The sequence below is a fragment of the Talpa europaea genome, assembly GCF_964194135.1.
Source record: "Talpa europaea genome assembly, chromosome: 1".
NCBI classification, from domain to species: Eukaryota; Metazoa; Chordata; class Mammalia; order Eulipotyphla; family Talpidae; genus Talpa; species Talpa europaea.
Genome location: NC_140073.1, coordinates 152,813,923 through 152,837,520, shown reverse-complemented (window position 1 = coordinate 152,837,520; position 23,598 = coordinate 152,813,923). Strand labels below are relative to the sequence as shown.

The 23,598-nt window shown below is 42.5% G+C and overlaps 1 protein-coding gene across 12 annotated transcripts in view; it reads left to right on the top strand.

The window, feature by feature from the left end:
* TRIP12 (thyroid hormone receptor interactor 12) overlaps positions 1-23,354 on the top strand; it is a gene marked incomplete at both ends in the record, with an annotated part of 95,664 nt that extends 72,310 nt beyond the window's left edge. For 7 of the 12 annotated variants that reach the window (XM_084238736.1, XM_084238735.1, XM_084238743.1 and 4 more), the window contains 16 exons: positions 2,497-2,669; positions 3,019-3,092; positions 3,174-3,373; positions 4,333-4,460; positions 5,340-5,491; positions 6,132-6,274; positions 7,309-7,465; positions 8,751-8,849; positions 14,925-15,039; positions 15,333-15,487; positions 16,381-16,545; positions 19,318-19,482; positions 21,305-21,418; positions 21,867-21,961; positions 22,416-22,519; positions 23,158-23,354. In XM_084238736.1, the coding sequence (XP_084094862.1) occupies positions 2,497-2,669; positions 3,019-3,092; positions 3,174-3,373; positions 4,333-4,460; positions 5,340-5,491; positions 6,132-6,274; positions 7,309-7,465; positions 8,751-8,849; positions 14,925-15,039; positions 15,333-15,487; positions 16,381-16,545; positions 19,318-19,482; positions 21,305-21,418; positions 21,867-21,961; positions 22,416-22,519; positions 23,158-23,354 (2,236 nt within the window). The remainder of the gene's footprint in view (positions 1-2,496; positions 2,670-3,018; positions 3,093-3,173; positions 3,374-4,332; positions 4,461-5,339; positions 5,492-6,131; positions 6,275-7,308; positions 7,466-8,750; positions 8,850-14,924; positions 15,040-15,332; positions 15,488-16,380; positions 16,546-19,317; positions 19,483-21,304; positions 21,419-21,866; positions 21,962-22,415; positions 22,520-23,157) is intronic. The other 5 variants (XM_084238734.1, XM_084238744.1, XM_084238742.1 and 2 more) reach the window with 1 other exon arrangement.
* Between the last annotated feature and the right edge of the window lie 244 nt (positions 23,355-23,598).

Sequence of the window (23,598 nt, the reverse complement as noted above, 5' to 3'; positions counted from 1 at the left end):
TAGACCACATCTTCCTCTGTTTTGGGACATTTGGGTTATTTCCATATCTTAGCTGTTGTAAATAGTGCTGCAGTATGGAGTAGCACTGCAGCACTACCTCGTTGGAGGTAGGAGTGCAGGTTTCCTTTCAGATTAGTGTTTTTGTGGCCTTTGGGTGGATTCCTGAGAATGGGATCACTGAGTCATCTGGTAGATCCAATTTTATTGTTTTGAGGAACCTCTACAGAGCTTTCCATGGTGGTTGGACCAGTTTGCATGCCCACCAGCAATGGGCTTCCTTTATCGCCATATCCTCACCAGCATTTGTTGTTTCCAGTTTTTTTAACATGTGCCATTCTCACAAGCTAAGTCATTGTGGTTTTGATTCAATTTGCATTTCCCTTATAATAAATGATGTGGTCATTTGCATTTCTTTGGAGAAGTATTTTGTTTTAGCTCTTGTGATGATTTGGTTGTTTGCTTTCTTTCTGAAGTTTAAGCTCTAGATCTTTAGTACCAGCCCCCTTATCAGATGTATGGGATGCAAATATTTTCCCCCATTCAGTAGGGTATCTCTTTATTTTGGTTGCTCTCTGTTTTGCTGTACAGAAGCTTTTTAGTTTGATGTAGTACCAGCTCTTTATATTCCCCTCAGTAGAAATGAACAATTAAATGTCATTACCAGCTTTAGACTGGCATAACTGTTAGAATGCTTCATTTGAAAGAATATAGCTGAATGAATTTTTTTCATTATGTTTATTTAGTTAACTTGTATCTTTTGGGAGTATAGGTTCATGCCACACCCACCACCAAAGCACCAGTAATTCCCCCCTTGCTCCTGTGTCATACCTTCCCCTCCTGGTAGGTTTAGTTCTGAGGTCAGGCTGGTAGGTTTTTTTTTTGGCTTAATTTTGTCTGTTGTTTTGTTTTTTACATTCCACACATACGTGGAATTATGTGGTTTTTGTCTTCTGACTTATTTCACTTTATAACAGTAAATTTAAAGGTTAATTTTTTAAAAATATTTATTTATTTATACAAGCACTGGGTACAGTCAGAAGCACGGAAGGGTGAGAGAATTCACCAGAGCCAAAGCTGGGTACAGAATAGGCAGAAGGACCAAAGTACACTGCTGAGGGGAGCAGCGGGCGAGACAGGAGAGGTCTGCGCGCCATGTAGGACACTCGCCGGTGGCCGGGGATCAAACCGGCATTGCAGAGGCTGCTGGCAGCTTCACAGCCCAGCACTCAACCACTGCGCCACCGGGGAGGCCCCCTAAAGGTTAATTTTTAAAGTAATTTTGTAGCTGTATTTTTTTCAGAACAAAAAAGTGAGGGCTTTTGGTTTACTTTTAAAGAAATAGGATATAGGTGGCGCAGGGGTTAAAGACAGCGCTATCAGGCTGTCAACAGCCACTGCAACGCGAGTTTGATTCCCCGGATGTTCAGGGAGCTACCCACACGGCGCAGCAGACCTTCCTGTCTCGCCTACTGCTCCCCTCAGCAGTATATTTCAGTGGATCTGCCTGTGCTGCTCCCCACTCTGTCTCTGGTGGGTCCTCTCGTCTGTGCCCTGCGCGGTCCCCCCCCCCCCCCCCTTGCACCTCTGGCTTGTATTCCAGTTCTTGTATGCATAAATAAATAATTTTTTTTTTTTAAAGAAATAGGATCTAGTAGGTAGTGGCAGAATATTGCAGAAGTAAGCATGCTTAAATCATTGAGGAAATTTGATTTCAGAGAAATAATTCATAGTGTAGAGGTGTTTCTGCTAAGATGGATTATTCATGGTAGGACGAGTGTTGAATGTTTTCTCCTATTTTTGTTTTAATATATTTCTGTGGAGGTAACATTCATTTATAATATTGTGTAACTTTAAGGCGTGCAGGTCCATAATGTGGCATCTGTAGGTTTTATTTTACATCATGACCACCTTCCATTTCTACGTAGTTGACTCTCTCAGTTGCCTCCTCTGGTAACCATCAGTCTGTTCTCAGTATCAAAGAGTTTGGTCTTGGGATTTATTTTTGTTCATTTGCTTTTTTATATTTCATGAAAGAATGAAATATGTATTTACCTTTCTCCTTTTACTTCATTTAGCATAATACTCTCAAGGGCCATCCTTACTATTGTGAATGGCAAGACTTTTTTTTTTAAAACTGTGTAGTATTTCATTTTGTACATACATCACACCATATGATCTTCACCTACTTACCCTTTGATGAATGTTTTGGTTACTTCCAGCTCTTGGATGTTGTAAATACACTGCAGTAAACATAGCGGTGCATGTATTGTTTGGAATTAGTGTTTTGTATTCTTTGGATAAATACCCAGAAGTATACACACCCTCTTCCATTTATAACCTTTACTGAGTAACTTGAATTGCTTGCTTTATCTTTCATACAATTGCCAGTTGCATACTTTGTACTTTATGAAAATGAAGAATGTGTATTAGTTTGCTTGTATTTGTATTATGTTTTTGAAAATAATAGAATAACTTTTTTTCATAAATTATCTTGAGCTTTTCTCTCAACAGAGGATCACAGGCTTTAAAATTTTTCAACACTCATCAGTTAAAATGCCAGTTACAAAGACATCCAGATTGTGCAAATGTGAAGCAGTGGAAGGGCGGACCTGTCAAGATTGACCCCCTGGCCTTGGTACAGGCGATCGAGAGATACCTTGTAGTCAGAGGTATGTTCCACATGTGTACATTGCATGTTTGCACATTTGGCATGAAGTTAATGCTAAGGAATATGTACCATCCTTCCCTTCTTACTGCCATTTCTGGTCACACCTAGCAGGAGGAATGTGTTTCATATGTAGAAAAATGTTACACTTTGCAGGGGTTGACTACTTACATGGATGCTCAGTAATTTATCTTGTTGGAATGTAGTAGAAAGGGCATTTTGTTAAGCAAACTTTGTAGATCAAAGTGTAATAGACACATTTTTTTCCTAAGAATATGTTAGTTTAAACAGTGTATAGGCATTTCTTTGCCACCTGAAATTGCTGGGAGTCTAACAGCTTTCTTGGGTCCTAGGGTATGGAAGAGTGAGAGAAGATGATGAAGACAGTGATGACGACGGCTCAGATGAGGAAATAGATGAGTCTCTGGTAAGGTATTATTCCCACCTTGTTGAGTTGTATAAAGTTCAGGGCCTGTAGTTTAAATGGATTTTGTTTTGCTTTATTCAGGCTGCTCAGTTCTTAAATTCAGGAAACGTAAGACACAGATTACAGTTTTACATTGGAGAACACTTGCTACCATATAACATGACTGTGTACCAGGCCGTGCGCCAGTTCAGTATCCAGGCTGAGGATGAAAGGGAGTCCACGGACGACGAGAGCAACCCTCTGGGGAGAGCTGGTATTTGGACAAAGACTCATACAATATGGCAAGTCTGCAAATGCATTTGTTTGGTATTGCAGCTTATCATCAACTTTGGTATTTTTGTATATTTTAGAGTTCGTATTAATGACTGAATTTCGTAGACAGGAAGCCATAAATCCTACATTTTACTATTAAGAGCTCCTTCAGATATTTTTTACGTGAGGAAACATGCTGCATATGTATTTAGCTTCCTCGTTCAGTCTTCTAGAAGCACGTACCTTGTTCAGTCTTCTAGAAGCATGTGATCATGGACAGTGTTTACAGAGATTGCACTTCCTTTGCTAGATTCACTTCAGGTTTTTATTTTATTATTATTTTTTTAAGATTATTTATACAAGCACTGGGTACAATCAGAAACACGGGAGGGTGAGAGAATTCACCAGAGCCAGAGCGGGGAGCAGAGCAGGCAGAAGGACCGAAATACACTGCTGAGGGGAGCAGCGGGCGGCAGGAGAGGTCTGCGCGCCATGTGGGACCCTCCTCCAGTGGCCGGGGAGCAGCCGGGGATGGAACCGGCGCTACAGAGGCTGCGGGCAGCATCGCAACCCAGCGCTCAACCGCTGCACCACTGGGGAGGCCCCACTTCAGGTTTTTAAATGAGACAAAAGTGTCTCCATAAGATGATATTCCTCTGGGTAAATTGGAAGTTGAGCATCTGAGCCTGTAGAAAGCTGTGGCTACAGCTTTCTGTGTGTTATTTGTGAAGGTCTGCTGCTCAGATTTCACAGAGCCCTTCTTCCCAGATCCACCTCTGGAGTTTCTCAGCTGTCCCCTCCCAGGACAGTGGTCTTTTCTGGGCAGCAGTGCTGTTAGTAATTCCTCCACCCTGCAGCGAGGGAGCGAGGGGATAGACCTAAGAGACTGGTCCTGGTGCTCTGTGGTCTCTGGCTTGCATTCTGCCATTGTCGAAGAACTTGCAGAGCTGTAAAGTCAGCTTTTTTGGTTTCCGTGTTCTGTCATTAGGTACAAACCTGTGAGAGAGGATGAAGAAAGTAGTAAAGATTGTGTTGGTGGTAAAAGAGGAAGAGCCCAAACAGCTCCAACGAAAACTTCCCCTAGAAATGCAAAAAAGCACGATGAACTGTGGCACGGTGAGTGGGCATGGGAGGGAAGTGTGGACCGCAGGCCTCGGACTTCCAGTCTCTGGCTTTCCGGGAGCGAGCCCCCCACCCCAATCCTCCCGTACACCTGGTGGTAACTGCCTTAGCTTGTTACACCTGGTAGCTGTGGACACCACCTCCTGTCCGTGTTCTTCAAACACTGGCTGCTGCTGAGGAGGTTTTGCCTGGTCCACAGAAATAATGGCTCTGTGGCAATTTCTTTTTTCCATAAAACTACCTTTGTTTAATTTAAAAGTTTTTTTTTTTGTTGTTTTGTTTTTTTTTTGAGATCATTGTTTCTGGTTTTGGTGTTAAAAATTGCTCTTTTATGCAGTGATTGTGTGATTTTTATTTTCTTTGCTTGGTAAATGACAACTGTTCTGATCCCTCAAAAGAAAGAATGCTATTAGTGAAATCTAAGCACAAAGGTAGTACAGATCCTGCTTGGAGGAACTATCAGTCTGTGCTCTCCTAAGCCTTGGATTAAATAACCTCAGGTCTTTTATCAGATTTATAATTTAGGTGTGTTTGCCTAACTTTTTATGTTTTAAGATGGATATTAAAAATCCCAGCAATTTCTGTAACAGTGACCTTAAGTTTAACCGTTTCATCATTTCTTCTCTCTGGCCTTTTTATTGTTAGCTGTTGTCTCAGTTATAAAGTCTATTTGGGAATGGAAATGGAAGTGGAGTTTTCATAATCCTGAATGATTTATTTATACGATAAAAGCAGGGAGCGGCATTCAAACTATCAGTGACAATGACATACGAAGCATTGACTCTTGTAGTTACTGCTTTAGGCATGATAAGGTGATGCTGGCTCCGTCTTTCTAACTTGGATCAACACTTAACTTTGATCTTTGCCCTTCAGATGGAGTGTGCCCATCAGTGTCAAATCCTTTAGAAGTTTACCTCATACCCACACCACCTGAAAATATAACTTTTGAAGACCCGTCATTAGATGTGATTCTCCTTTTAAGAGTTTTACATGCCATCAGTCGATACTGGTATTACTTGTATGATGTGAGTAACACTGCCTGCTTATGAAGTTTTCTGTGATGTGTTTTTCATGACATGTTATAGCTAGTCTGTCACTGTCTAGTGATTAATGAATTTCCTGTTGTGCTAGAAACAGAAAAATGATTCAGCTAAATGCAGGGATCCAGGCCTAGTAAAGTACAGGAACCCCAGTAGTGGGAAACCCACTATTGTTCCTGGCAGACTTGTCAAATACTCTCTAGCTGTAAGTTTATGTCGTTAAGCCACCACATGAAAATTGAACCTGCGTTTCTTCAGGTACATTTAATCAAACGTCCATTTACCTACGTTAAGATTGTATATTAATAAACAGTGGGTGGAAGTTGCGTGCTGCCTTGGATGCCTGCATAATGAAGGGCACGTGAGGGATTGGCGCAGTGTGAAGCATCCACTGCCACATCAGTGACGTGAGGGCAGTGTAGTGGCCTGTGGCAGCAGGGGTTGGGTCTCAGCCCTGAGTTGGGAAAATTGTTTTTTGGGTTGCGACTCACCTGATAGCCTGTCTACTGTATGCTGGAAAGCAGCTGGTGAAATCTAGGCTGTGGGGATGAAGGGAGAGGCAAGGGACACAACCCTACTGTTTGACTACATGTGGCCTTTTTTTTTTGTCTTTAATGATTTACAGAATGCAATGTGCAAGGAAATTATTCCAACTAGTGAATTTAACAACAGTAAGTTGACTGCAAAAGCAAATAGGCAGCTTCAAGATCCTTTAGTAATCATGACAGGAAACATCCCGACGTGGCTGACTGAACTAGGAAAGACCTGGTAAGATGAAGACTTGCATGGTGGTGGCTGGAGAGTGGGCCCATTGTTCGGGTTTTTGTTTATCTTGTTACAGAAACGCAATCTTCAGGGCACCTGTCTTAATCACAGCTTGCTTATTACTAGGGCAGCTTTGGCATCCACCAGACAGGCAGCTGGGCTGCTGTGAGACCTACTTGCTAGTGTGTGGCTACACACGGGAATAGGAACATGTGAAGGGGGTCAGAGGACTCTCCTCTGCCATGACATTGGACTCCAGAAGCGTGGTTGGTTGATTACCTGAGCCGGTTTGGTTCAGGCGTAGGTTCTCAGAGCTGCAGAGATTAGGCAGCAGCCACCGGCCATGGGTGTTGTTTACATGGAGATCATTTACAGTTGAATAAAACTAGAAATTGAGGTTTTTTTAATCACTGTATCCTCACCTGGCCACCTAATTGGACAGAACGGATATTGAGCATTTAGATCAGCACAGAAAGTGCTTTTGGCGGCTCTGTGCCAGCCACCAAAGTCATAACATCGGAGACAGCAGAACTTGTTTTACTGTAGGACTCAGTCTTTGGAAATCAGCAGCTTCCTTTTGGCAGTTTGAGTGACAGGGATGCCAGAGCTAGAAGGAAAATTATGAACTGTAAAGCCAGGGCCAGTGTAGGGGTGGGTTGGCACTCATAAGGCGGTCGTCATATTTTACGATTTAGCCTTAGTGATGTCATAGTTCCTAAAAAGTCTTTGGGTATATTGAAGATGATCTTGGATAGACTTTAATTCAAGGGTGGCATTTTAATGGTTGAGATTTCTATTTCATAGTGAAAGACTATTTAAAGCACTATTACTTGATCACATAGAAATTTCATGTAAGAATTACGATCTTTCTTCAAAATCAGTTTGCCTAGATCATTCTTGTTATATTTATAATTTTTACTTTGCAGCATATTAAAAGTTGTTTCTGATACAGGGTTTTGTTTTTTGTTTGTTTGTTTGTTTGTTTTTTAATGGTTTCTATAATTCAGATAATAAATTTCTGTCACATCTTTTTACAGCCCATTTTTCTTCCCTTTTGATACCCGGCAAATGCTTTTTTATGTAACTGCATTTGATCGGGACCGAGCAATGCAAAGATTACTTGATACCAACCCAGAAATCAACCAGTCTGATTCTCAAGATAGCAGAGTTGCACCTAGATTGGATAGAAAAAAAGTAAGTTCCTTTGCTCCCCCACCCCCAAATATTTAAAGATACATCAAACTGAGATTTTTAAAATAATGGGAAAACTGTAAACATGGCACACCTGGGGTGTTTGTGGGCTTGGAGGCCTGTCTTATCCCAGTCATTTCTTTGCTCATCTGTTTTGTCACCTGTTAGCAGTAGTCTGCTGGGTCTGGGCTATCTGTGAGTCTTTATCCTCCTGAAGAGACTCCCCCCAGCTTCTGAAATTTCTTCAAATCTTTTTTTCTCTTTTAGTTGCCTTAATTTGTATGCCAAGAAAGAATCTTGTCTTCTCTTACTGAAACTTCAACTCAGACTACAGCCTCCCTTTTATAACTGATCACTTATGCAACAGGCAGAATCAGTCAGATCTACTTCAACCCCATAGCAAATTGCTCCGGTTAGAAGTGAACAGACACGTTGTGAGGTCCCACATCTTGCGATCCGCTACCCCTTGCATTGCTGACTCCATCTTTCTGTGCTTCTAATCTTGACACCGCATTCATAGTTCCTAAACCACACGGCCCTGAGCCATTTCCACCTGAGACCCAGGCGTACATTACTGACTCAGCTGCACTGCCTTTTACTTATTAGTTCTGCTCATTGGCTTTTCTTGCTGAGGATTCTCAATCAAAGTTGTGTTCAAAAAAAAACAAAACAAAAATCCTTTCTCTTCAGAAGTCTCCTGGGAGCCATTAGTAATGAAATCAAGAGGGAGGGTAGATGTAATGAGAAGCAAAACAGAAATCATCATGCTTTTTACTGTTTGATCTTTATATTATTCTAACTCCATAAATAGGAATGTTGGTAAATTTGGAAATAAGCGGGATTTTTCTCATCCCCTTGAATCTCATTATTATACATGATTGTAGCCCGTCTGCAGGTCCAAGCCAATAGGTTTCCAACTCATCTGTCTCACCTCACCTCACCTCACCTCCAATACCTATTTCTCCAATATCTAACTCTCTGTGTGCCCAGGGAGATTTCATGAAGTTGCAGCCCTAAATTGCATTAGTTTGGCAACGTTACAGAGGTCTTTTCTTTTCCAGTTTAAAGTTCCTGAACTTGCCACCGGTTCAAGATAATTACTCTTTCATCTTGCTTATTTCAGGATGCTATTGATGTTTGTAGCAATACTGTTACCTCAACCTTGACTGTGATGCTTTAGAAAAAAAAATAGCTAACAGTTGAATTGAGTATTTTGAGCTTCAGGAAGTGCCCCCTGTTAACTTGTATCTTGAGCGCAGATTCCTTACATTTGTACTTTCCTTTGTAGCGCACTGTGAACAGAGAGGAGCTGTTGAAACAAGCTGAGTCTGTGATGCAGGATCTGGGCAGTTCACGGGCCATGTTAGAAATCCAGTATGAAAATGAGGTGAGCTTATGAGTCTGTTCGTGGTTTTGAGCTCGAGCTTGATAAAATGCCGCTAAAAGTTCTTAGTTCTGTGAAATTCTAAATCACAGTGGGAAATTTATCTAAAAACTTGAGATTTGCTCAGTTTTTCTCTTGAATGATTGGTCTAAGTTCCTCATTGTTAAGGCTCAGTTTTATAAGAATGTTTTTTCCCCCCTGTGATGAGGGGAGATAATTGTTTAATCTTTAAATTGATAAAGTGAAAGAATGTCTTATAGGTAACTTTCCAAATGTTTAAATGCTTTTAAAAAAATCTTGTTTACTGAAATGGAGGTTATTATATATGTCACCTTAAGATTTACAGTTGTAAGAGTTGTCAGTGTTCCACAGCCTGACCACTACCCCATCAAGATAAAGAACAATCTCTTCACCACAAGTCTCCAGACCATGTGACAGTCCCCTCCTCCACCCCCACCCCAGTCCTGGTGGCCATTGTTGTTTCCTGGTGCTGTCATTTTGTCTTTTTTACAGTATCATAATGAATGGAATCACACAGTATGTCACCATTTGTTACTTTTTCACTTAGTGTAATGCTTTGAGATTGATCATGTTGCTCCATACATTAGTTTCCTTTCATTGTTGAATAATATTCCGTATATCGATGTGCCATAATGTTTATCTAGTCTCCGGTTGATGCGCTTCTGAGTTTTTCCAGTTTTGACCTATAATAAACATTTGTGTACCAGTTGGTGTAAACATAGGGTTTTCTTTTTCTCTTGGGTAAAACACTTTAGGGTTGGATTTCCAAGTCATTTGGAAAGATAGTTTCAGCTTTATTATAAATGCCAAATTATCTTCCAGAGCAACTGTCCTAAATTTATTCCCACCAGTAACGTAGTCTGCAATTTTCAGTTTCTTCACATGTTCATCAACATTGGGTATTGGTGAGCCTTTAATGGCTTACTGTGTGAGCTTACTGAGAGCTTAGACGAGCTGGTGAGTCTTCTGTAGGCTTTCATCATTGAGTTGTTAAGTCCTAGATACAAGTCCTTAATGAGATAAATGTTGTGCAAATGTTTCCTTCCAATCTATGGCTTATCTTTTCATTAGTGATGTCTTTGGAAGCACAGAAATACTGAATTTTGATGAAATCAGGTTTTCATCAACTTTTTTTTCCTTTATATATGCTTGTAGCCTGGGATATTTCCTCTGACCCTTGGTCTCAAAGATTTTCTCCTATGCATTTTTTCCTAGAACTTTTTTTGAGTTTTTAATGCCTGACTTTTCTTTTGAGTTATGTTTATATAGGGCATATATAAAATGAGGGTTAAGCTTCTTTTTGGTCTGTTTAGTGACAGTCGCCTCTTTTCCCTGTTGAGCACCCTGGGAGGCCTTATTGGCAATTAGTAGATGCTGCGTGTTGGGCCCATCTCCGGAGTTTCTGTTCTGTTCAATAGTCTGCACTGCCTTTGTTGCTGCGGCCTGATGTTTCCTCTCAGCTACTTTTTCTTTTCCAGAGTTGTTTCGGTTATTCTCCATCTATTGAACTTCCATGTAAATTTGAGAATTGGCTTGTTAATACCTAGAAAAAGCCACACAGGATAATGAGTGGGATGTGTCTGTTTGAAGAATTGACCTTTTTTGCAAGTCTTTAGGCTACGTGGCCTTTCACTTGCTAGGTCCCTTGTTTCTTTCTTGCAGTATTGCTTCCTAACTTAAGCCTAGAGGTCTTTCATATACAGATTTTGTGTCCGCTCCAAAGAGTTCATGCCTTTTTTTTTTTTTTTTTAAGATTTATTTATTTATGCATACAAGAACTGGGGTACAGGCCAGAGGTGTGGAGGTAGGATTCACCAGAGACAGAGTGGGGAACAGAACAGGCAGATCTACTGAAATACACTACTGAGGGGAGCAGCGGGTGAATGAGGAGAGGTCTGCTGTGCCATGTGGGATCAAACTCATGCTGCCATGGCTGCAGGTAGCTTCATAAGGTTGCGTCTTAACCCCTTGTGCCACCAGGGAGGCCCTAATTCATGGTTTTTGATGGTATTGCAAATGAACACTGTTCATTTATGTCAATTTCTAGTTATGTTGGTTTATAGAAATACAATTGTTTTTTTTTTTAATATTGACCTTCTGTCTTCATTAACTTAATTATTCTAAAAAATTCTATAAATTTAACAGGTATTTAGAGTTTTTGTAGGGCCTGGAAAAATTCTGTAACAAGCCAAAGGGTAAGAATTTCCAGCCTTGTGGACCTCTCCCATCTCCATCACAGCTGTTCGGCTCTGCCTTGGGGCACCAAAGTGTCCATGGACAAGCATGTGACCAGCATGACAGTCCCCACAAAACTTGACACAAGGTCACTGAAACTTGAAATTGTTAAAATTTTCTCACATTGTACAATTTTTCAACCATTTAATGTTGTAAAAAGCATTTTTAGCTTCAGGACCGTATACCAAAAAATTCAAACAAACTTTTTTTTTTTTTTTTTTGATTTATTTATGCATACAAGAGCTGGGGTACAGGCCAGAGGCTCGGGGTGGGGGGGGGGAGAGGATTCACCAGAGACAGAGTGGGGAACAGAACAGGCAGATTGACCAAAGTACACTGCTGAGGGGAGCAGGGAATCAAACTTGTGCTGCAGTGGCTGCGGATAGTTTGATAGGTTGTATCTTAAACCCTTGCGCCACCAGGGAGGCCTGTCAAACAAATATTTTCTACATATTTTATTACTAAAGTATTGAGTCCTTTAGGAATGCTTTCCTTCCCTTGTCCCTTTATTTAAAAGACAAAATTTAAAATAGTGTTTGGATTTCTGATGCTTACAGACTTTTCATTCTCCTGGTTATGATAGTAGCCAACCACTCGGCCCGTCGGGGTTTTTATTTGTAAATCATGGGTTTTAGTACAACTTCAGGGTTCAGTGAGCAGGGTTCTATCAGTCCCTGGCTCTTGCTAAGTACTGTGTAGCTCTTGCAATTAAATCTGCAATATTTTGTGGTTTCCAGGTATTTTTATTAATCATGACTTTCATTCTTCATTTACTAAGTTTCTGCATTAGGACTTCTGAAAAGCTAACTTAAGAGTAGTATTGCTTCATCAAAATTAACATTTTAAGTATTAGGAATTGTCCCTGCTAGACTTCCAGGTTATGGCAAAATTCCCGCAAAGACTTAAAACAAAATTGTGGCGACACCAGACAAAGGTGCAGAAGAATGTGGCCGAGGGATGTAGGGACATGTACACAGGCTGTCAGACAGGGAGCCCTGTCCCTGGGGGTGTGGGCCGTGAGATGGAAGCCCTTGACTTAGACTTTAATGGAGAAGAATTAAGGGACCAGCTTCCATGAGATTTGACTTGAGGATTGGGCTTGGTGGGAAGCGAGGGGATCGAGGAACTGTTGTGGAGATGCTGGGGAGGAGTGCTCATCGGGAGGCCAGATCTCGTGGAGGCCTTGATGCTGGAATAAGAAATTTGAGTCCTCTTTTGAATCCACCGTGATTATTCCTGCTGCTGCTTTCTAGTCCAGGAGCCAAATTCTTTGAGGAAGAGGCCAGGAAAGATGACTGACTTATATATACGCATAGGCGCTCAGTTTGGGAATCAAATTTAACCAAACACGTCAGCTAATGCCACTAGGGAAGAGTGTCACCTCTGAAAAAAATTCTAATTCAAAATGTCTGGTGGCAGTGGGCTCCATTGTGAAGAGGGGTGAGTGATGAGCCAGGGGAGAATTAAGCCTATATTTGGCCTCAGAAAATCTCTGCCCCCAGGGATTGGCGACAGCTGACCCAGTCTCCTGGACGGTACTGGTTCGGAGCCCAGACTGTGGAGTCAGGCACCACCACTTAGTAGTAGCTCCTCAGTGCCGTTATCTCAACTCTGCATAGTGCATGCACTTACCTCATCTAGTTGTTAGGATGCTTAAATGAGCTAATGTGTAATATACTTAGGACATCAGTTGTCACATGATAAATACTAGTCTATACTAGCTTTTCAAAAGCTTTCAAAGTTTTTAAGTAAAATAATTTGTCATATGTTTGTTTTCGGTGGTTTTGTCTATACAACTAAATTTATGCCTTTGTTTCATTTTAAAAAAGAAACGAAGCGATACCAAAGTACCTAGCTTTTTAGTGGAGTAGCTGGGTAGAACAATGGTCCCTGCAAAGATCAGGCTGATCTAAAGCTGCTGGCCAGCCTGAGGGGGCGTGAATTGCCAGAGCTGCCATGACCTGGTTGTTCCACCTTGACAGGCTCACGGTGTTTCCGGTGATACCTGTATCACTTGAGATTTTAAGTTAAGTTTATTTTACTTTTAGAAATAACAATTTTGATGGAGGAAATGGACTGATCTGATGTGTGGTTAGTATTCAACCTGGGATAATTATGCTAAAGGGAATAGGAATTACATGGCTTCAGCGCACCATCTGGTGGCTATCAGATGGTACTGCAGGTTTGTTTGCTATGCTGCTCCGCCCCTCCCTCCCCTTCATCACCTCAAGATTCACTGGAGAACAAAATATACAAAAAGCTCCCATCATGGATCTTGTATTCTGTTTTGGAGAGACTGGCACATGTATATGCTAGGCCATGTTATCAAGAAAAAAGCAAAATAAGTAGATTGGGATGGGATGGGTGGTCTAAGGAGAATTTAGGCAGAAGCAGTTCATTGCTTTCTGAGAAGGGAGGATCTTCAGCAAGAGAACAGAGAAGCCAGAGCCCTGAGACAAAATTCCTGCCTATTTTGCAGTGAGCCGTTGGCTGGGAGCAGTAGCCAGGAAGTGGGAGGGAGTAGTAGGCTGAGATCTCCAGTTTTGGGGCACGCAGAGCAATCATATGAGTGTGTGTTTTATAAAATCAGTCTTGGCGCTGTGAGGGCAGGATAGGAGATGTTGAGAATGCTAGGACAGGCCGTTTTGGAGGCTCTAGCAGTGTATGAGATAAGAGATGATGGTGATAGGTGTGGAATATGTTTTGAAGGTGGGGGTTACAGTGTTTACTGGTGGGTTGGTTTGTGGGGAATCAGAAGGAGGAGAACCTTGGGTAGTTTTGGTTGGCACATTCACCCCAGGCTGTGGCCTACCAACAAAAAGCACAGGAGCACACCAAGAAAGCATCACACTGTTCGAGCACATCACCATTTGAAGTCAGGGTTCAGCATTTGGTAGATACATGTAACCTTTTAAGCTAGTGTGGATATTTTTGGAAAGTGACTATAGTAATTGTAAAAAAAAAAAAAAAAAAGTATTGATTATTTGCAAAATCTGTAAGTGAAATATAACCTTCTTGACAAAACAATGGTCTGGATCTGCCATTGTCAGCTGCATAGCTAATTGTGTACCCGAGCTGGTAGGGCCTTGATAGAACATGAAGAAATGACAGGCTGTGAACTCTGCCCCAGGACTATGTGTCTCATGGAGGGGTTGTTAGTCAAGGCTGTACAGTCATCTTTGGAACTTGTTTAAAAATACCAGTGCCCAGGCTCTAAATCATTCCTACCAAGTCAGAATCTTCAAGGCATGTTTCCCCTTCACACCACTCCCCACAAAATGTGTGCATATTGATAAAGCTCTCAGAAGAATCCATTGCTCTGTGAGTTCTGGCATGAATCCATACCTTGCCTTACTGTTGCTTTATTTAGTGAGCCTCTGTTAAGTGACTGGTGTGTGCCTGAGGCACTGCAGAGCATCCAAAGGTGAGTTCAAGATCTCCCTAGTGAGATATGCAAGTGTATAATGGAATCTGAAACTGGGCAGATAAGGCCGCATAGGAGGTGACATTGAGCTGGTTTCAGTGTTAACAGTTAACCAAAGAGCAGGATCCTTAGGCAGCCGGTGCCACCTTGTTCCTGAGAGAAAGGTATATAGCTACCGCAGCCCTTTGAGCAGTGAATAGCGGGTAGGAAATGAACGCTCACTCGGTCTTACTCCCGGTAGCCAAGACTAAAGGAATGCCATCAGGACAGCTTGGAAAATAATCTGTGCACATCCTAATAAACAGTTGCTCTTAGTGTCCTTATTTCCAAGAGGTTGTCAGGTTAAGAAAAGCACCACAAATTCTAGTATTTGAAGTCTTTCTTTTGTTCTTCCTTAGGTTGGTACAGGTCTTGGACCTACGCTGGAGTTTTATGCACTTGTATCTCAGGAACTCCAGAGAGCTGACTTGGGTCTCTGGAGAGGTGAAGAAGTGAGTCTTAGCAATCCAAAAGGTAACATCATCCTGTGAGACAGGCGATCAATTTGTGTTACTCAGATTGTGTAAACAGCTGAACGGTTTTTCACTTTTGCTAGAGGGCCATGCTGTCTGACCTAAATTTCTTTTTGCTTTTGCTTTTGTTTTTGTACTTACCTAACAAGAGAAACCCTTATGACTCTAGAGGACTTCATTCATTCATCTGCTATCTAACTTTGAGAATACTGAATTTCTTAAATGTTCTTTGTGACTGGCTTTGCCTTGTTTTGGGAATAGCATCTAAAGTTCAGTGACTTGCTGGTTTTACAGGGAGCCAAGAAGGGACCAAGTATATTCAAAACCTCCAGGGCCTGTTCGCGCTACCCTTCGGTAGGACAGCTAAGCCAGCCCATATTGCAAAGGTTAAGATGAAGTTTCGCTTCCTAGGAAAATTAATGGCCAAGGCTATCATGGATTTCAGACTGGTAAGTTTGGGGTTATTGACTTTGCCATAGTCATTTTGCACCTATGTTTTACTTAATGCTGTGTGTTACAACTGTGTTTCACACACTTAATATGCAGGTGAATTACTTGGGTGTTTTGTTTAAAAGACCAAATCTGATTCAGTAGCTAACGGGACCAGTTCTAGAGTACATTTTCATGTGGAATCCAGGTGGTGTCCAGGTGCCAGCTTGCAGACCATTCTTTTTGTTGCTAGGGCTCAGATAATCTGGCAGCATTATGGGTGGCTTATAACAATGTAATTTTTTAAAGTGTTTGATATTCCCCTATAGGAAAACCGGGGGCACTTACCCAGGACTTCCTGTTCACAGAGATTTCAGTATTTCTGGACCTTTATTTCCTTTGTCACCTTTTCTGAGACACTTTCTTAGTTTATTTTCCTCTGTCAAATTCATAAACACAGCTGAAAATTCACTTGCAGCTGAAAATGGGCTCTTAATCAGTTATTTTCAGAAATTTTTCTGTTAAATATAATTAATTGGTCCCTTTGCTTTCAATTATTCACGATAACAGACTATGATAGAATCAAACTTTCTAAAAAAGAGTAGGATTCCTCTAAACATCTTTTGGTGTTGAGGCCCTTATAGATTATTATATGGCCACCACTGAAAAATTCCTTTCTGATGTCAACTTTTTAATGGGATTCTTTAGTATTTTATATTATGCACAATATTAGGGCACCAAATTGAGTTGAAATTTAGACATTTTCATCTAATGGAACAGTTCCTCAATTAGCCACCCTCCCCTACCCACAGTTGCTGCCTTTTTAAATAACCCCTTGAAGTGTCAGGCACAGAAACAAGGCAATTCTAGAAGTCTAGTGCGCCTATTACAACATTTGCACATTCCCTTTCAGGTGGACCTTCCCCTGGGCTTGCCCTTTTATAAGTGGATGCTGCGGCAGGAAACCTCGCTGACATCACACGATTTGTTTGACATCGACCCGGTTGTAGCCAGATCAGTATATCACCTTGAAGACATTGTCAGACAGAAGAAAAGACTTGAACAAGATAAATCCCAGGTAGGGATTTATCTTTAGATAAATGTATCTGTAGAGGAGGAGGAAAGGGTCAAGTGGAGCAATTCCTCATTATAGAAACCTGAGGTCTTTGTTGAATGGTTTGTATTTGACCCTGTTGTTATTTTAATGTTGCCTTTTGCTTGTCTTATTTTTTTAATTACAGTAAGTAGTACATGATTTCACAGTGGGTACGGTGATCTGTACTAACAGCTGGTGATGAATAAACAACTTGATTAGCAAGTAAAATACATGCCTAACCAAAACCATGGGGCCCTCGTTTATCAAAATTTAGATGGACATTATGTAGATGGGCATTGACGGCATCACACTGAATTCCTTAGTAAGCATTTGAATCAATAAAACAATCTGTCCTTTATTCTAAGGACAGATTGATTTTTCCAGAAAGTTGTCTTGGTTTAGGAGCAGTTTGTTTCTAGAGCGATGGCAGGAAATAGTTGTAAAGGTCCTGTCGTCTCCTTCCCTTGGTGACATGCTGAGGGCTCTCTGTTCCATCTCCTGGGTGAGCTTGTGTTTTATTTCATTAATGTCTATTTAACTTAGTCTGAGATTAATACTCGTTCTGTATCTGACATTAGAAGACAAAGTTATATTTTTTTTAATGGCAGGCTCATATCTTATATTTGGGCAGGTAACATGGATTGATGCTCACGTAGCTCCCATCTTATAAAATGATGTGCAGTACGAAAGGAGAGTTGAGGCAGTGTCTGTAGTGAGAGGAAAAGCCACCGCGTTGATGGAGAGGAGCTTAGAGTAGACAGGTTGGGGGCGAGGGCCTTAGAATGCCTCATTGTCAAGATCATGATTTGTAAGGGAATTCATCTTATCTTCATTCATTGGTGATTTTTTGAAAAATAAGTTTATTATAAAGAGAAACTAGTATTTAAAGTGATCAACTCCATCTTTTCCAAACAAGCTTGTCTTAGGATTTTTAAGAACCAGTTAGGTTTGCACATGTCAATTTTGTAAAATTTAAACAGCTACTCTCTTATTTAGGATTGTCTCTTAGGCAAATGACAGGCACACACTCGCTGAGAACTCTCTGTTCCATTTTCTGGGAGAGCTTAAGTTTATTTCATTACACCCAAAGTTTTATTACACACACCCAAATGTAAATCAAAAAGGAAGGAAAGGATATAAAACTCACGGCACGCTCCCAAGTGCCTTCCATGTATTAATTCCTTTAATTCGCAGCACCCCTGTGAGATTTAGGCACTTCCGTGACCTGTGTTGCACACGGGAGAACCTCAAGGCAGGCAGGTCAGGTAGCCTGCCCACGCTCACCTCTGGAACACAGGGGAGCTGGAACTGCAGCCCTTATCCCGAGAGATATGCCCCACAGTCCTTTTCCTAAAGCCCTTTCATTCCTGATGCTACTGATTTAGAACTATAAAATGCACAGCAGACTCTACCTTCCAGAACTGATTTCTGTATCACACCTCTGCCTCCCAGAGCAAGGGAGGGGTGGTTACTCTGGTGGTTACTCTGCCCCTGGGTGTAGGATCCTCTACACAGATGGAGCAGGTTGTCCTGAGCTGCTTGGCAGCTTCGGTTCTTGAACAATTCCTGGAAAACGGGCTAGAGCCTGGCTTGTGATTTAATGTGTAAGCTTAAAATAAACCAACATTGAATTCTCTTTACACATCTCAGGGACACACATATTCTAGATTCTTGTCAAAAATGGCATTTTGTAGTACAAAAACCTTTGCAAATAATATACTTCTTAAGTAGCCAGCAGCATAGTAGGATGACCTCAATCTATCACAAGAGGTGGGGGGACAGTTTTGGGCAACAGTTTTGGGAGCTTCTCAGTTGGAGGCTTTTATGTAAGTTTTTCTGTGGAGAAATTTTCAATTGTGAAGTGAAAAACCTCCCTCTGGGGCTATGAAATACACACAAAACTGAGAGAGACTTAAATGGAGATTTTTTCAGAAAAGGAAAATTTGGATGCAACCCCACAACTGAGTGATGCTGCCACCTCCTATATTTTGAATTATCTGGAATCCTAAGCAGCTCTCAGTCTCCTCTTTAAAAAATGACTTATTTATTAATAAGAAAGCCACATTTTTTGTTTGTTTAATTATTTTTCTGTACTTTGTTTAGCTTCTAGCATTTCACACACACAGGCGTCTCCTGTTTGGAAAGCCATTTACCTTCTCCCTGATAGGCTGCCTTCATTTTCAGCTAGAATTTGCAGTTTTGCATAGTCACCCTTGATCCTTAATCTAAAAGAAATAGTATTTTATGTAAGCCTTTCCTAATCTCGGGCATTTGAGAAAATGAATAATACAAGCTTTAACATTTTTCTTTAGATTTGACTTACCTTTACTTGGGGCTTTGTTGGAGCATTTTTCATCACAGTGTTACTGTAGGAATATAAATGTTTTCAGATTGGGGCTCTGAAGTGGTGGAATGAGGACTCCCCAGGGTGTTCTTCAGACTTAGCATACTGCTACAGATTTTCTATGACATCTGATTTGAAGATGGTCAGGCTGAGTAACAAAGACCTCATCACGGAGGACTACTCAGATGATCTCGTCCCACATGAAAAAGGAGTTGGATTCTGAGGTGTTTGAGATTATTTCCTTTTTGATCTCAGAACTTACATGTAGATTCCGACACACGTACAAACCCCCCCAAGGTACACCAAGTGCCAAAGGAGCCTGTAGCATTCATGAGGATATTTTTACAAATGCAGAACATGACTGCGTGACTGTGTTTACAACCCTCTCTCTCTCCAACTGTGTCTTGTAGACCAAAGAGAGTCTACAATATGCACTGGAGACGCTGACGATGAACGGCTGCTCTGTGGAAGATCTCGGGCTGGATTTCACCCTGCCCGGGTTTCCCAACATCGAGCTGAAGAAAGGGGGAAAGGACATTCCGGTCACGATCCACAACCTGGAAGAGTACTTGAGAGTATGTCACCGCGGCGTCCCGCAGGAGTGGCCGGCTGTGCCCGGGGGGTGGCCCGTAAATGGGGAATTGTGAGGGCACGGGCAGGAGCCCGTCTGGAAGCCCGGGGGGCGCCGGCTGCCCCGGCACCCGCCCCACCGCATCGGGCCTCTTTCCTCAGGCGAGAACGTGTCAGATGTTCTGTGATGCCCCTGTGCCCTTGAATGCACTGTCTCGGGCCGGATCGCTTCAATTTCATCTCCATCATCCGCAGTCACTAGTCAGCTGTCTCCCCACTTGAGTGCTGAGGAACAGTGCCCCATGGAGCCACTTCTCGTGTTCTCACTACCCTGCTTCCCGTCTCTCCTTCAGACCAGCTAACTTGACAGAATTGCCCACACACAGAGACACGCCCACTCAGGGGTGGCGAGGCTCTTCAAGTTATTATAATTTGTGACCCTTAGCTGTAGTTGCTAAATTATTCTCCCCTGAATACACATTCTATTTTAAGTTCCAACCTGTATAGATCTTTCTTACTAGTGCTTGAAAGTTTCTTTTGGTTTCCTCCTGACACGAAGTGGAAGGAGCGTTTGGTTCAGGATGATGCCACACCGAGACCTGGCTTTTCTCTTAGTTTCTTCATCAATTTGAGGGAGAGAGGAAATGGCCTGGACATCCTCTGCTGCCTGGTTTTGACGCAGAAGCGATGCCTGTTAGCATCCGGTGCGCTGTCCCGTGCCCCTGCTGTCCGTGCCCCTCCTCTTTCAGCTTGTGCTGAGAGAGGGAGCATCTCCGTTAGGGTCTCGGGAAATAATCTCTAGTAGTGCTTGTATTTTTGTCAGTGAAACAATAGTGTTCTCTGAATATGTGCTCTTGTTTCTGAACCTGCTATGCTAACAAAAGTCAGTGGTGACCAGACAACTTGAGGCTTGTGGGGTGCTGTTAGCCTTCGATTTCATAGGCTGGCATTTCCAGAGTTTGCCTTATTTTCTTTTTTCTTTTTTAAAGACTTATTTTACTTATTAATGCATACAAGAGCTAGGGTGTAGGCAAGAGGTGTGGGGGTTGAGAGGATTCACCAGAGACAGTGGGGAGCAGAACAGGCAGATTTACTGAAATTCACTGCTGAGGAAGGGCAGCGGGCGAGACAGGAGAGGTCTGCTGCGCCATGTGGGTATCTCCCTGGCCGGGGATTGAACTTGTGCTGCAGTGGCTGCGGATAGCTTCATAGGTTGTAACCCCTTGCACCACCAGGGAAGTCCCAGAGTTTGCCTTTTTCTAAGAGAGATGTGCACTGCAGAAGGTTTGGGCTGTAAGGATTTTGGATATAGAACTGAAAAATTCACATGAAAATTTAAAAGCACTTATTATCCCTTTGCACTCCAAACCATTTTACGATATTTTGATTTAATTTCTTGTGCCATTTCAAGATAAAACTTCAGGGAAACATGCATGTCTCAAAAAGTTGCGTTGAAATAACCTCAATTCCCCGTAATCACTAATAAATTGCAATGTCCCCTGAGAGGGGACAGCGGAGTGCAAAGGGTTAATAGCTGGTAATTGTGAATCTTGAGACATTTTTAATTCTCAGTGACAACTGTATCCTCAGAAAATTCCCACTGCTCACCTGGTACTCTAGGGATCTTGCCTAATTGAGCCCTTACAACATCTAATTTGGCCAGACCCCAATTTAGTAGTTCATGTGACTGCTTTTTACTTACAGTTTTCTGAGACTTTTTTTTTAAAAACTTTGTAACTTAAAATGCTTTGCCACATACTAGGAAGTAAATTTGAAATTTTGTCACAGCTAAAAAGAATATTCCCCCCCCCCTTTTTTTTTTTGTAGCTGGTTATATTCTGGGCACTAAATGAAGGCGTTTCCAGGCAATTTGATTCATTCAGAGATGGTTTTGAATCGGTCTTCCCACTCAGTCATCTTCAGTACTTCTACCCGGAAGAAGTGAGTAGCTGTGTGTAAAGGAAATGGTCTCGTTTCTAGTTCTGTGTCTGTGATTGTCTTTGTGAGGTGTCCCTGTGCTATCCAGGGTGATAGCTGAAGGTGTCCCTTCAGCTTCACAAGTTGAAGCTTGTGAAGAAATGAGAAGAGTTAGGCAGACATCGGGGTCAGGTCCCAGGGATGTTTTGTATGAGATTAAAGGCTTCCTGGAGCCTGGTGCTGAAGGGGGACAGGGGCCCATTGATGGGAGAGTGACTTCGTGCATCAGAAGAGCTCACCGCAGAGATGTCCCCAGGCGGGAGTGTGTGAGGTGAACACTGCACTTACTTGTCTTTGGCTCCGTGGGCATTTACTTGGCCGTAGTGAGAGTCTGGACGCGTTTGCGTTGTCTGCATTTTTCTGTTGTGTGGATTTGTCTTTAAGCACTTGTGTCCCCCCTTTAAAAACCCAGCTGGACCAGCTCCTGTGTGGCAGTAAGGCGGACACTTGGGACGCGAAGACGCTGATGGAATGCTGCAGGCCTGATCACGGCTACACTCACGACAGGTCAGTGCTGGCCTTGCCAGCTTTTCAGTCCACGGTTGAGAATTTGATGGTGTGGTGTGTGTGTGTGTTATAAACCACAAAGGGGGGGGATTTGTCTTCAATTTGCCTGTCTACTAAAAGAGGCTTTTTATATTTGAACTGTATTTCTCTCAATGTGGCCATTTAGGACCCAAAACTTCTACATTTTTCTGTGAAAAGGGGTAAGAAGTGGGGAGGTATATACCCCCACACCCGTCACTCACTCTGTGTGGTAATCAGACAGGTCTCGTCTCGCACAGCTGTAATCCCATTGAATCCCAGCTACAGCACACGTTTGGTTTCCAAGTGCATCCTCGGTGAATTCCTACTAAATCCCATCACCTCTGATTGTGAGAGCCGTGTGAGAGTTACGCCTTACGATTCACAACTGTATTTTATTATGATGCAATGACTGGTGTTTTTATTTCTGTTGTAGTCGGGCTGTGAAGTTCTTGTTTGAGATTCTCAGTAGCTTTGATAATGAACAGCAGAGGTTATTTCTCCAGTTTGTGACAGGTAGCCCAAGATTGCCTGTTGGAGGTGGGTACGATGTCGATGCTTGGCATTTATTCTGGCTGTGGGTGCATGTGGGGCGAAGTGTTGGTACAACAGGATAGTCTTCATTTGACTTAACAGCGCCTCTTAGTGATTCTAGTCTAATGTTTCAAGCATTTGTTTTGCATTAAATTAAGAGAGCACTGGCAGGTAAATTTATAGGACTTAAACATGTGGAGGTAGGATTATTAATGCACACAAATCCTGCTTTTCTAGATAAAATTCATATTCTTGGGTGTTTCTAGACTCTTAGATGGAAAAGCGTCCCCAAGTCCAGTTTTCAGAAAGGAGTTCTGATAGGGATCGAAGGGGGACTCGTTTCACAAGGCAAAAGCACTGAGAACTGTTGGCCTCCCCGTTGGTGGTGACTTTTGATGGTAAATAAAGCAGATACAGGCTTCAGTCACTAAGGCTGCCCCAAGGAGCTGTGGGTTCAGTTGCCACAGGACGAATCCCTGACGCGTGGGGCCAAGCAGAGCGGTAGCTTCCGGCGCGTGGGGCGTCGCCACGGAGTCCTTGCGCCCGCGGCCCCGCTCCCGGAGGAGAGCACTGCTCCTCTGAGCTGGCCGGGCGGCCTGGGAGCTCACCACAGCCTTTGGTCTCTCTTCCTCCCCCTGCATCAGGCTTCCGGAGTTTGAATCCACCTTTGACAATTGTCCGGAAGACGTTTGAGTCAACAGAAAACCCCGACGACTTCCTGCCCTCTGTCATGACTTGCGTGAACTATCTCAAGCTGCCGGACTACTCAAGCCTTGAGATAATGCGCGAGAAACTGCTGATCGCCGCGCGCGAGGGGCAGCAGTCCTTCCACCTCTCCTGATCACCACGGAGCGCGGTGCTGGCCTGTTACAGCAAAAGAGGAATCATGGTTTCTTTCCTAACTGTATCACCCGAGTCGAGGAAACATGCTACGCCTTCTTGTTGTAGGAAAAAGGCTTGCCGGTTCTAAAGAGACGCTTGGTCGACATTCATTCATGGCCCCATGGACTTAAAGTGATCAGGCCCTAAACTGTTGTTGTGATGAGGTTTCTTTAGCAAGTTCTGTTTAAATTATCATTTATTTG